General features: G+C 39.5%; 1 protein-coding gene across 7 annotated transcripts in view; it reads right to left on the bottom strand.

Annotated features, from left to right (window-relative positions):
• Positions 1-14286, bottom strand: part of Sorcs1 (sortilin related VPS10 domain containing receptor 1) — a 520023-nt gene that overhangs the window by 184728 nt on the left and 321009 nt on the right. For all 7 annotated transcript variants that reach the window (XM_040743123.1, XM_005063476.4, XM_005063473.4 and 4 more), the window contains exon 4: positions 7023-7181. In XM_040743123.1, coding sequence (XP_040599057.1) covers positions 7023-7181 — 159 coding nt within the window. The remainder of the gene's footprint in view (positions 1-7022; positions 7182-14286) is intronic.

Here is a 14286-nt window from a genome sequence, read left to right as displayed (position 1 = left end):
GTCAGTAACTGATAGAAACAGATGGAGACCCACAGTCAAACATTAGGTAGAGTTCAGGGAATCTGGTAGAAGAAGGGAGCGAAATGACTGTATGACACAGAGAGGTCAAGGACACCACAAGAAAACACACAGAATCAACTGACCTTTACTCATAGGGACTCACAGAGACTGAACCTACAACCAGGGACCTGCATGGGGTTTACCTGGGCATTGTGTATATACAAACAAGCAAATAAACAAACAAAAAACCCATGAAACTGTAACTAAATAAAACCATACACTCACAAAAAAACCAAACAAAACAAAAACAACAACAACAACACAAACGTGGAGTGCATTACATCTTGGTCAATTACTCTTGACCATGAAGTCTGTCCTGGAATGGTTGATATATCCAGTGTCACTCTATTGGAGGAAACTGGCTTTCTCTCTTCCAGAAGGTGTAAGTGACAGTTCAGTTGTTAACCTTTTACTCTGGTAGCTAAGTTTTTATACATTAATTCATTTATTTAAAAATGACAAAATAAAATATAATATAAAGCAAATATTATCACAATGAAATTAGAAAAGGCAAACTAACAAAAGGAAAAGAGCCCAAGAGAAGGCACAAGAGTCAGAGAGCCACTGGTTAGCATACTCTGGAATCCCATAAAAACACTAAAACCCCAAAAGTCATGCATATGTGCAGATGCTCTTATGCAGACCTGTGGAGTTCCTATGCATGCTGATTCACTGCATGAGTTCCTGTGAGCTTTTCACACGTTGATGTAGAGGTTTTTTTTTTTTAATTTGTGTCCTCCTTCTCCTATAGCTTTTAATCCCTTTCCATAGTCACTTCCACAGGGTTTCTTGAGCACTGAGGGGAGGGATTTGATGGAGACATTCCATTTAGGGCTGAGTTTTCCAAGTTCTCTCACTCAAACCAGGAAAGATACCAAGGCAAGCAAGAAATAGGGTGTTGCAAATAATAAAGGCTCTTTCTTGGTTCTATAGACATATGCCCTGAGATGTATTTCAGGTGAAATATCCTTTAGTAACCTCAGACACTAGCACCGGGGGATGGTGAGTAGGAGATCCAAGAGCACTGCACAGAACAAAGGGAATCCCTTGTCCTTATGGCACATCGAGGGGGAAAGGCTCTGAGTGTAAGTTAGTGGAAATACTAGAATAAGGCCCCAATGAAAGATGCTAGTCCTGTTGGCACACCCCACCTTGGGGATGCTATGTGCTGGCTTCGCAACTTAAGGAAGGGACTCCACTGGTTGTAAGGAGTGGCTGTTCCTCTCCATAAGGGCAGCATGTTGTAAGAGAGCAGAAGATGGGACTGACTGGGGAAGAGAGAGAATCAGGGAGAGTGAGGGAGGGGATACTGGATAAAGCAATGGGACAGGACGTATCTGAGACAAAGTACAATGACACATTTGTCTGACAATGCAATTATAAACCCATTATTTTATATATTAAACTTAAAATCGATAAAAGCAAAACAGGTACACTATAAACTTATGAATGTTCTAGAAAAAATAACTTATGTGCCTCAAAGCTGCCTTAAAAGCTTTGTCTTTCATCTACAGAATGGATCAGTCATTTGAATGCAAATTTTGTGTATGAGCACATGTTAATTGTACAAAATAATCGGTTTCATTATGACATTTTCATATATGCATAGACAAGACTTTGCTTCTATTCAATTTATTGTTACTCCCTCTTTTCTCAATAGTCCCACTGGTCCTCCCCTTCTTCCCAAGTGATCCCCCTTTCCATTCTAATGTTTAAAAATCATAAAAATTTACATCTAAATAAATGTTACAGAAATAAAAGAAAATGAAAGGAAAAAGAAGAAATAGAAAGAAGCTTAGGGAGTAATTCAGGGTAGTTGATAGAGTTTCTTTATCCACCATAACACACATCTTAAAGATTTCTGAGTTACCTGTAGACATGTATAAATTTTAAAGTATGTATTTAATATGACAAATGAAGCCTGGTTGCTTCTTGGGAATAGCCAGGAGGTCTAGCCATTGGCCCCATCATCCTGTGAAGCAAGGCAGAGGTGGAGGCTGCATGCTGCCTGGACCTCTGTGAATCGACACCTGCTCCCCGCATGAACACTGACCAGGCCCTGCCTGCTGTGTTCATTTTCGCTACTTGCCCATCTGAGTAGGAAGGGAGTCCATGGTTTAGGAGAATTTGAATGTGTACAGAGAAGGGAGAGCCAGGAAGCTTCTTGAACTGAATGAAAGGTCAGTGGTAGGAAGTCCCTTTCCGCAACTGCCTGTAAAAGGAGTCTTTGCCAGGCATGTGAAGAGGGCAGGAGCCTCCCAAAAAATGCTATTCAGTAGCTAAGTCCTGGAAGCATTCATGTTGGCTCTATGGCACCACGATGGGTCAGCGTCCCCTTAGCAAATGACTCTTGCAACATAAGCCCTCACAGAGAAAAGAGCCCAGTACCTGGTGTGCTCATGTGACTGAGGTATGTGCAAATTTCCCTGGATTGCTCCTGGTCCTCTTTCTCTCTTTTTTTTTTTTCTTACAGTCACATCTGCTCTTTGTTTTCTCTCATTTCAAATGTTTCCCAACACATCATGTTTAGTGAGGTGTTTAAGACAGACTGAGAGATGCCGTTGGAGGCAATGTTTTATAGCACAGTTTGTACACTAGTTTATTGCCAAATTAAAATAAAGATGTAATCTGGCAGCCTCAGCCTGCTGCCAAGGCTTCCTTGGGAGGCTTCCTGTATTAAGGAAAGAAAGTCGGGGGAAACCAGGAATGAAGTAAGGGAATGCATGTCCATTCTCCTGTCTGTCCTGTTTTCAAACACAAAGAAGTGGACACATGCTCTTTCTCCTTTAGCTGCAGAAATAAACAAAGGGAACATAAACGAGCAGCATTCTCAGCCCACCATATAGTAAAGGGATGAGTTTCTCCATGTTGCCTACAGTGATCGAATGTAAGAAGATATTTAAGGGACAGGGCTTCCATACATTTTCACAGAAATCTAATGACTAAAATGTGATACTGGTCTAGAAACTAAAGGGTTTTCCAAGGGTACATCACCTCATAGACCCATGACAAGCTGAGGAATCTTGTCCGGTTTCAACATGGACTTTCTAAGAATTCAGACTACTTCCCTAATATCTTGAATTTGCATCTTTTCTCCGCATGATAATTTGTGGGGTACTTAGAAAGCCACAAATACAAATAGACTGGATATTGTAACTGTAATTCTTACTTGATAACAGTTTTGTTGCATATAATCTTACATGTTAAAGTTAAATCCTTTTTTGATTAGACAAAAAGAGGGAACTGCTGTGGAATACCCCTCTTGTACACTTTAAAGATTTGTCTCTCAAATTGGTTTAATAAAATGCTGACTCAACATTTGAAAAAATAAAAAGGCACTTGACCATTCAGTAGAGCATTATCCATGGAACCATATTAACTTTATGTGCAGATCAGTCTGTTCTAAGGAATGAGATAGCTGGGAAACATTATCTGTGGATACATCCATTACAGTGTTTCTAGAACACATTAGCATTCAAAGCAGTGGTCCGGGAAGATCTGAAACAGGTACCTGGAAGCCTATGATATTCGAAAAGATTACCTAAAAATAAATTGAATAAAATAAATTACTGGCCAGCCTATCAGGTGAAGATAAAGGTAAATTCTTGTCACCAAACCTGATCACCCAAGTTCAATTTGAGGAAAGAAGAGAAGCAAAACCTAGAATTTGTCCTCTGACATCCACACACCTGTGATGGTATGTACATGCACACACATACACAAATAAGTAAATAAACACAGGACAGACTAACCAAAACAAGATTACTCTGACATCTTTGCCTTCATTTTGTGTCTCTCTTCTACTGTGGATGAGCTGTTAACTTCTGAACACAGGCATGTTAATATCTCAAGGAGTGTTTGTCTAACTATCTCATTCTCCTTCAAGGCTGAGGGTCAGGTAAGTCAAAATCATAAACTTGTAGTCACTGTGAATTCCAAGAAGAGCAGGTCTTAAAGGGACACACAGTTTCCTCTCAGTGAGGGTAGTTGTTATCCATTATGATGAGGCTGCAACAGAAATCAGAAGTGACATCCTCAGAGCCATACTGATCCCATGTGACAACAGGAAGAAGGGATTTCCATAACCACCTTGCTGAATTAGAACTGAAACAGTGATTAAATGGCCCACACCATGACTATGCTTAACTCTGCATATCTCCTTCCTCTTGTTCTACATCTTCTCCTGTGTAAACCTAAATTCAGTATCTGTATCAAATTTGGGGTCACTGGACCCATTTATTTGGTTCCCTTACCAATTTGGCCTCATTGAATAAATCCTCAGCTCTACTCTGCTTCCCACAGTTACATTTCTCTTTAAATGGCATATTGGAAACAAAAATGTAAGCCTATTTTTGGGGGTCTGTAGGAGACGAGACTTTCAGCCGAAAATCGAGACTTTCAGCCTAAAATCTTCTGTTGGAAATTTGCCCTCTCCAGTGGGGATAGGAAAGTCTCATCACTTGCAAGGTTTGGGGTATGAATTTGCTCTTCTCTCTTTTGAGATGAAACATCTATCTCCTAGGGTTGCAAAATATCAACATCCCTATTTCTCAAGCTGTTGAGCTTGGAATAGGATCAACACAAAGGATACTCCTCCAACTTTTACCTAGTTCTCAACAATTCAGACATAGACCAAATCATGTCACTGGCTTTTTTTGGTGTTGCAGCTTGAAAATGGCATATCTGAAGACTTCTGTCCCTCCATACCTATATAGAAAAATCCTCAAAAACATCCATTCAAAATCATTATTTTCTTTTTCTCCATTCAGTTTATCTTTGAAAAAAATTGATGAAAAAAACCACTGAGATATTAAATATGCTCAATAGATTTTGCCATCTAAGAAAAAGAAATGTCGGAAGCCATGAAAACAGTTTAATCCTCTTAATGCTGAGGAGGACATTTGAGCATAAATATTTCCTCTAAGACTAAATATCTGCTATTTATGTTTAAAATTTCCATTGAACTTGTGTCCAGTAAAACTCCACTTTACTCCCATAAGAAAAAAAATATGTGATCAACAGAAGTCTTTGAGTGCCTTCTAACTCCTATATCAAAATGTCCACGAGGTGTTTGTGCACACAGTATGAAGCACAAAAAGCATCTCAGACCTTTTGGGCATTCTTCAAACCACGAATCCAGATTCTCTTTTCAGGGTCTTAAAAGTCTTATTTCTTGAAGTAGAGGGAGAAAAAAAAATCAATGTCGGGAAAATACAAAAACCAAAATCCCTGTATGTTTAGAAGAAGGAAAGAATGCCCTAAAGTACAAAGAAGATAGGAAGTAAGGGAAGAGGGAGGGAGTAGGATCCTACTCTTAGATAAGCTGTGTAGACGCCAGTCCCTCACCATGGTGTTTCATAAGAGTCAGTTCCTTTATGTTTGCCTGAGTTTGACATGAGACTACATCCAGCAGATGGAAAGCTTGCTCTGGGGCTAAGATCTTAGCTGAAAGCTTGGCAACAGCAGCACTAGCAGCTGTCACAGAGAAAAACTGATGAACAATACTTATACACAACAACAAATGTTCCTCTTTCCTTACTTTCACAGATGCTGGCCAACCAATGCCAACATGGAGCTCTCCTTGGTGCCCAGAGCTGCCTCTTACAAGTTCTAAAAATTCCATGGTTTGCAAATGATTGCCATAACTCTGATACCGGTGTCATTGACCTCCACTTGGGGGTCTGACAGTGGCATGCCACTCCCCTTCCAGATAACGCTCTGCTCCTCATACCTTGATGTAAGTCTTGAGACACTGAGGTCTTTTCAATTCCCTACACACATCATCAGATTGTCTAGTTCTACCACATAACTGGTTTATTCTTAATTCTCTCTTGACAAAACAGGGAAAGACTATTTATGTTCACTTCCAAATATCACCATCAAAAGTGAGACTCCCACGAAATTTCACACAAAATTTCTTTTCTGTTGTCCCTACAACATTCACACATGAGAACAATCAAATTTTTTCTTATGACAATTTTGAATTGTTCACATTATATAAAGATTGATTAGGATTCCTAAGCACTGAAAGCAAAGGATTTAATCCTGTGCTCATTAAATAAAGCTTTGGTCTAGACCCTCACATAATCTCAACTCATCCTTACATCCTTACATTTCTAATGCTTAACCCTAGAACCCATGACCCAGAATACGTCAAGCCTGATTCAACTTTTCAAAGGCTTTAAACATTTGCCATTAGGCCATTCCATGAAAACAAAGACCAGCTTCCACAAGCCTGTGTGTATTACAGTGAACTTCACCAACTTTCTGTTTTCAGCGAAAATTCTACTATGTAAACATTACTTTTCGAACTTTATATAAGTACTTATGAGATACTTCTTACTCTGTCTAAGGGAAAAAGTGAGCTCTGTAACAGCAGAAATCTGTCGTATCTTTGTTCTACTGGAGTAATTCCTTATAATCTCTAGAGATTATAAGACATAAAAGGTCATTAACCCTTTATCTTTTGAAATTTGCTTATTAAGTTCATATACCTTTTGCAGCCACTTTTGTTGTGCATCCCTGAGTTCCCTGTCTTTTTCATTGTTAGATTAAATCAGATCTATAGAAATCATCTAAGTACTCATGAATTAATGCTTGATGTCATTTTCTCTAAGCCAACATTTCAACCTAAAAGATGAGGAGTCTCGTACTATTATCAATCCCTTGGAAAGTTCACCTGCAAAAAAATAACTAGTTCACTTATTTGATGGACAGGTGGCAAACATGGCATCCAAGCTACACGTAATCCCTCTACACTATCTCACGTGGTATCTCAGCTTTCATTTTTACGCTTTCTCATGTGTTTGCATAGCTACAAAAAACCTGAGATGTTCTCATTGGCACTGAGTTCAGGCTACCGCACATAAGAAAAAAGAAAAAGAAGTGATCACTGAGATGACACTCACAGACTATCCCTGGCAGCCATGCACCACTCTGTCAAGCAAGGTAAGTGTGCTTACCTTTTGGTCTTGACTGTATGCCAGGATCCAGTCTTCTTGCTTCGGATGGAAAAGCAAACTCTGGATGTAAAAGTTCAGCCGATACTTTTGATAGGTCGCACCTTCATCTGAGCTGATCAACAAACTGCTTTCAATCTCCGGGTCTGTGAGTAACATAATCTGCAGTGAAACAACAGAAAGCGAGGCTTAAACATCAGTGTTTGACACTGAACTACCACGTTGACTCAAGAAGCCCAAAAGAGCAGGCAGACAGTGGTCAAGCAGATAAGGAACTGCACTCTACAGTGCTTGGTCTCCTATTGTAGCCAATGACACAAAACCCTTTGTTTTATTTGAAGAACACAGAGGAACTGGTCAGGAAAAGGAGATGAAATCGGAAGACCGTACTCTCTTCCCATTCACAGGACTTTTTAGGAGAAACTGTTTTCTTTATTTTTTCAGCAATTCTTCTTTTATTTTTTTAAAACAAAAATTGTATTTATTTACATGCTTACTTCTGAGCATCCATGCATGTGCTGCAGCGCAGAGGTGGCAGTCGGAGGACCACTGGTAGGTTTTGGTTCTCTCATTCTACCATGCGGGTCTGAGCACTGAACTCACATAAGCAGGCCTGGCATTAACCTGTAGAGCCGTCTCCCCACATACAAAGCTTTTTTTCTTAACCTGAAACTTTCCTCCTTCCCCTTGATCCTATCCCCTCCTCATGATGTAACTTGTTCACACCCCACCTAGGGGAAGTAGATGTACCAGCCCGGTTGTTCTCTGTGTAGGAAAGGAAGACAAATGAGCACAGACCCTATTCTTTTCTTTCCCGCCTCTAACTCCTGTTTCCCATCAACAGTACTCTGTCATTCTGCCTTTGGCTTGAGTCTATGAGCCTTGAGTCAAAGTCTGGGCCTTTGAAAACTTTCTGAACATATTTTTTTTTAACTCCATGGCCATTTTTCACTTTCTCTTCTACTATGTCATTTATTCATTTATTTTGCTTCTTTCTGTGTCCATTTTACTATAACATAAGTTTTACAAGGGTCAGGGAATATCTTTTGCTCACAGGTATAATCCCAGAAACTAGACTAAGCCAAACATGTATTATGCACTCAATAAATATCTGCCAAATAAATGAATGAATGAATGAATGGAAGGAAAGGAGGGAGTGAGGAAGGGAGAAATGGAGGGAGGAAGGAAAGGAAGGAAGGAGGGGAAGGAGAAAGTGAAGAAGACAGGAAAGAGGGTACTTTTTAAAAGCACTCATGTTGACTTAGAAATACGTTTAGAACAGTTTGCCAAGATATGCATGCAAGCTCCATAGAAAGCATAGCTGGGCGTGCTTCTCCATCTTTCACCCATGGGCTATATAGATCTGTGTAAACTCATAGCTTCAGGTGCTTGTTTCACACTCTCATTGGGATGCCTACCCTTGTCCATAGCATTCTGAACTACCGCACTAGAAACAAGATGAATGAGCTGCCTTGAGAAACCCTTGTTTTCTCTCATTTTCTGCCTCTAGGAATATGTGATGAAGTACCTCATTCCTAACTCTCTATAGGTCTCCTTGGCTGCATCAAAGTGTGCACCTAGCATTTGCAGACAGCCTGCCTTAATGCTACCCATCGACGCCTTCCCTGTCAACTTATTAATTGGTACTCTCTGAGTCTGGTTCAGTATGAAAGATGTGCTCAATGGATGGGTATGGGATGAAAGATCACTGCAGCCTGGATTTATCAGTAAGCAAGGAAGGGATGGAGGAAGGAAGGGTTGGGAGAAGGAGGGAGAGAAGGAGGAAACAGGAAAGGAGGGAGGGAAGGAGGAAGGAGAGAAGAAAGGAAGGAAGGAAGGAGAGAAGGAAGGAAGGAAGAGAGGAACGAAGAGAGGGCTATATATTGAATTAGGATATAAAGGGCCAGAAGACTAGACAAACACACACTCCCTCTCAGTTTGGAGGCCCTCATTTTGAAACTTCATAATAGTTCATGTCACCTTTGAAAGTGATATGATGCCACCACACATGACACAAGAGTGCATAACAGTCACACTGCTGGATTCTGTCCCTGTTATTCAGGATAAACAAAGTTTTGTCATTCTTCTTGGAGAAGACAAAAGGTTTGAGAGGAATGCGGTGGATGTCAGTGGCACCCCAGATAAGAGAGAAAGCTGGGAAACATATAGTGAAATGTCTTCCACAGAGCATGAAACACTGCCTGCTGTCCATATATTCTGATGGAAGCTATGAGTTTGTCTACCTCGTGTTCACCAGACAGCTTCCTCAGTTTGATGACTGATGTGAGGTTGTCAGGTAATTTGCTAAGTACAAACTCACATGGTTTCACTGAAATCTAGTTTATGCTATAAACAAGATATTTAGATGGCTCCTAGATGGACAGAAATATTTCCAGGTGATTTCATATTTATTAGGGCATAAAAAGACTGTCATATTTCAAAAACAAATATGCCATCAAATGATCATACTGCCTTGTGTCCCTAACCACAATTAACAGTAATGTTTAACAACCTTTTGTCCTACTGCCAGGAAGTTATTTTTGTGGTATTATGAAGAGACCCTGCTTTACACTCATCATTTTCCCTAGACAGGTAATGCTGTTCCCACTTTCTCTTTTCCCAGTTCCTGGTTAACTGGATTAAGCTCTGTCTTCTTATTTTGCACCCTGCTTTCCTTAATGTTTAACAAAAGAAACTCAAATTATTTATTGCTTACCAAAGCTAGTTTAATATATATGCATACTCTAAATTCACCAGCCTGTACGAAATTATGTATTATCTCTATAGCACTAGAGATAGGCTGAAATATTCCAGATAATTTTTAATACATGGATATTTGTTATCTTGTTTTTACCCCTGCCAAAACGAAAATAAGCAGATTGAAGCCCATCTTCCCTCTTTAGTATTCCCGTGAAGCCTTTTATTTGGGAATTTGCATGCTGGAATTGTCAGAAGGGTAGGTGACCCCCCCATAAAGCCAGCAAGTCTGTACCACATCACCAAACAAACAGGTTAGTATGCATCTATCTTTGTTTACCCACTTCAGTTTTAATCATCCTAACAATTTAATGAGATCTTAATATGCATTTTCACTTAGATTTATTGATCCATAGCCCGATACTATATCATGAAGTCTGATTTGTATTCATATTCTTTAAAATTACAGTATGTGTAATTTTGTAAAGAGTTGCAATCATACAAGCAAGTGCACAATTTGGACAAGGACATGCACAACATTATTTTAATTCTTTAATCATAGCCTTCATATAATTGGGGTGTACTTAGTATAATGATTGGAATGTAGTGTACCCTTAAAGAGTTGCTAAATGATTAGGGAAACCTTTTAATTTTGGCCTTAAATTCATTCATGGTTTCACCTCAAATGAACTGAGATTTGTCTTTCTATTTTGTCAGTTGCAAAAATTAAATAAATTAATAAGCAATTAAGTAATCAACATCTGCAGAGAAAAATGTTTACCTTACATGAGAAAATACATAATAAATATAATTCAGCCTTCTGACATAGGTGGTATTGCTGAACCAAAATAAGTCCTGTCTTCTCTAGAAAGTGTTCTAAACGTCAATATTTCCAAAATGGTTACATTCAAACCAATGAATAATTTTCCAAAATATCAGATTGCATTTCTCACTTTTACTTATTTATTTAATCATTTATCTGTTACCTGTTTAATTATGTATTGATGGGGGAAGTTCTTCTGTATATATCTTTCTCTTATTGGTTGATGAATAAAACACTACTCTGCCAATAGAGGCAAGAAGATGGGTGGGGCTAGGAAATGAGGAAAATTCTGGGGATAGTAGGCAGAGAAGCACCAGAAGGAGACACCATGGAGGAATTGGGAAGATAGGACATCGAGGCATTCTCCGATAAGATAAGACCATATAGAAATACATAGATTGGTAGTTATGGGTTAGTAATTAAGATAGACCTAGCTAATAAGAATCCCTAATCATCAGCCACCAGTTTAATAATTAATAGAAGTCTCTGTGTGCTCATTTGGCAAGGTGGCTGTTGGACCTGTCATGACAAAGAGCCTCCACCAACAATGTATCTATCTAGATTTATTTTTGTGGAGTATGTATGTGTATGTGTATGTGTGTGTGTGAGAGAGAGAGAGACAGAGACAGAGACAGAGAGAGAGTGAAAGTGAGAGTGTGTGTGTGTGTGTGTGTGTGTGTGTGAGAGAGAGAGAGAGAGAGAGAGAGAGAGAGAGAGAGAGAGAAGAGGCCACAGAACAATGGTAAGTGTGTCTATAGTTCTCTACTTTATTTTTTGAGGCAGTGTCTTACACTGAACCTGGAATTGACCAATTAGGTCAGGCTGGCTGGGCTGCAAACCTCTGGGATACTCATGGCATTGCTTTCCAATGTTGTAATGCAGGTACACATTGCTGAATTCAGCTTTTAGAGTGAGAGCCAGGGTTCTGAACTCAGATCCTTATGCTCATGCAGCAAGCAGTTTGTCCACTGAGCCATCTTTCCCTTAGACTGCATTTCTTTTTCAATGATTCTTGTTTTCAACTAGGTCAAGATGATTTTCTACTCTCTTCTGAACCCTCGTTTGTCTTCAGATGAGTGGTATGCTTAATCTTCATTCTGGCTAATGAGATAAATAGGTTTTCAGGAGAACTTTTCAAAAGTCATGAATCCTATCTTTTTGCACTCCCAACAGTAGCTCTCTGGGGAGCGCACTCTACCTGAGACAAAGCTTATTCCATAGCAGGTCTATATACCTTTGTGAACAAATTGATGAATGCACAAATGAATGGATGAATCATTTAGCATGTGCCTTCTACTGAACATAACCCAGGAGTCTCTGCAGTAATAGAAGTTCAGTGCTCTCACAGTCTCTGCTGCTCTGCTTGGACAGGGGCACGGTAGACAAGAGGAAGAGATTGCTCTGAACAGGAGTAATTACTCTCTGTTTGGATTGACTCGGAGTGATTAGCACCTGTTTACCTATGCCTTGCAGGGTGTGCAGACATGGCACTGACTGCAGCTGTGGATGAATTGTTTTCCATAGGAAGTCAATAACTGCAACGCAGGCGTCTGCAATCCAGCTATAAGCAATCATTCATCTTCAGAAAGAGGAAGAAACTTTATTTGCTTTCCTTAGAGGTGACAAATGAACATGAAATACAATTTATAGATTTCAAATACATCACTTCTTTCTTATTTTGGTAGTATTCCCTCTGAGAGCTTAGTGTAGTCAAAACTTGAATGTGGCCCAGCAAGATTGCTCATTGGGTAAAAGTGTTTGCCATTAAGCTTGACTACATGAAGCTGATCCCTGAATGGAAGGAGACAATTGATTCCCAATGACACTTTCTGAATGACATACCTGTGCCCGGGAATGTACATGTCCGTAAACACATGCATACATATACAAAATTTGTCAAAAAATTAAATGTATTGTTAATCTTCTTTTTTGCTCTAGATTCACCATATGGCTCCATGACATAATTTCAAAACTTGGCAGATAGCTTTATGATCATTCCAGGTATCTACTGTGGTCCGTGTTGCCATAGAAATGCTACTATAATATAGTTTTACAATATTCTCCCAGGTATGTTGCTTTGGAATTTGACCATCCACCTGCATAGGTGAAGCAGGGCTAATAAGGAGAATATCACCATTTATGGGTATGTATTTTTCTATCGTTTCTTTGATCTTAATGCAAGGAGCATTGTTTGTTTATTATGTATTACTTGTTTGTTCCTTTGTCTGCTGTTTGTCATTTGCAGGCTAGACTCAAGCAGTGGTAATACTGTTTCTTCTTGGTAATACCAGTCTTGCTTCTCTCAAGACTTAGCTCTGCTCCAAATGGCCACATCACAGGTGCATAACAAATGAATTTCATAATGACCCCGAAGATAACCAAAGTGGTAAAGACAGCCAGTGAACACTCTGTTTTGTTCAAGCACAAATATTTTCTCTACAAATGAAACAAGAGGCCAGTTGCAAGCCTCTGGCCTGGAAATTAAAAACAAATTAAGCAAAATGTAATCAGAGCAAGGAAGTAATTTGCTGACCAATGTGGGTGGAAAAAACTGCCTATTCCCAGTGTGGGATCAGCCCCATTCTCCTCAATAGCTGAAGGTGAGGGCAGTAAGTGTTTATCAGTTGACAGCTCTTTGTAGGACAGCATTGGTGAACGTTACATTCCATCCCAGAATGACCAAAGAAAGAAAAGTCACCGAAGCTGAAATAATCGTGAAAGAAGGAGAGGAAGATGATTAGAGGAAGAAAGCTTCAGCCACATATGCTCTGATAGAAGAGAGTCTGTGGAAAAACAGCGGCAACACAACCACTTGCCCTACATTACATTCTCTCAGTCCAGTGAAGCTTGCATAATGCGCCATCCTCATTTGTTCATACAAGACAGTGGGATTCAATGCTAAGAGATGAAGACAGCATTGTTGTACTAGGCCTTCTACTTTGTGACCTGATAAGATGCTGGAAAACTTTGGCATTATATTCTGAAGTTTATAATGTGTGTTTATTTTATCAATTTTTTTCCTTTTGGTAAAATTTGAAACTTTTAGGAAAAAAATTCAAGCAGCACACAAGTTTAGTCCTCCTCTGTGTCTTCATTGAATATTGGGAGACCCTTCCCATTCTCACTACGTGTAACAATAGTAAGAATTCCTTCTATACAAACTTAATAATGAAACCTCTTAGAATACACAAGAGATATGCAAGTTCACCAGAAATGACAAGGTCTATGATACACTCCTGGGAAGGCAATTCAGGGAATAGAATTATATAGGACATTCTAGTTTAGGTCCCATGAGATAACTGTACACAACCCTCTTCCTTGAGACTCTTACAGAATCCCAATTCTAGAAGAGCATGTCAGTCGCTGTGAGGCTCTGCTCTCCCTGCTGGGTATTATGCTGGCCCTCTATTAAGGAGAGGTATGCTTATATACAGGCAAAGTGATGAGCAGGGTCCAGCATGTAGAGGCTTGTCTTCAAGAAGAGACTAAGTCTGAGTCTGTCACAAACCATCACGAATGTATGCCCTACCCTGAGAGAGAAAAAGGTTGATTTTAGGAAAGGATCTTGATACTCTGAAAAATTGGGAACCCTTTCATATACTCTACAGTAAGGGTCATTGTTGTAAGACTTGGGCCCATATTCCTGGATTTGAAATTTTTCTGTCGTGTGTCTCTGTAGTGTTCTGGATGTATAGCTCACTCAATTTTGGCACCTCTTTTGCCTCTATGAGGGCAGGGACAACAAAC

Source organism: Mesocricetus auratus, unplaced genomic scaffold, assembly GCF_017639785.1.
Source record: "Mesocricetus auratus isolate SY011 unplaced genomic scaffold, BCM_Maur_2.0 Super-Scaffold_4256, whole genome shotgun sequence".
Taxonomy (NCBI): Eukaryota; Metazoa; Chordata; class Mammalia; order Rodentia; family Cricetidae; genus Mesocricetus; species Mesocricetus auratus.
This window is presented reverse-complemented; position numbering and strand designations above follow the sequence as displayed.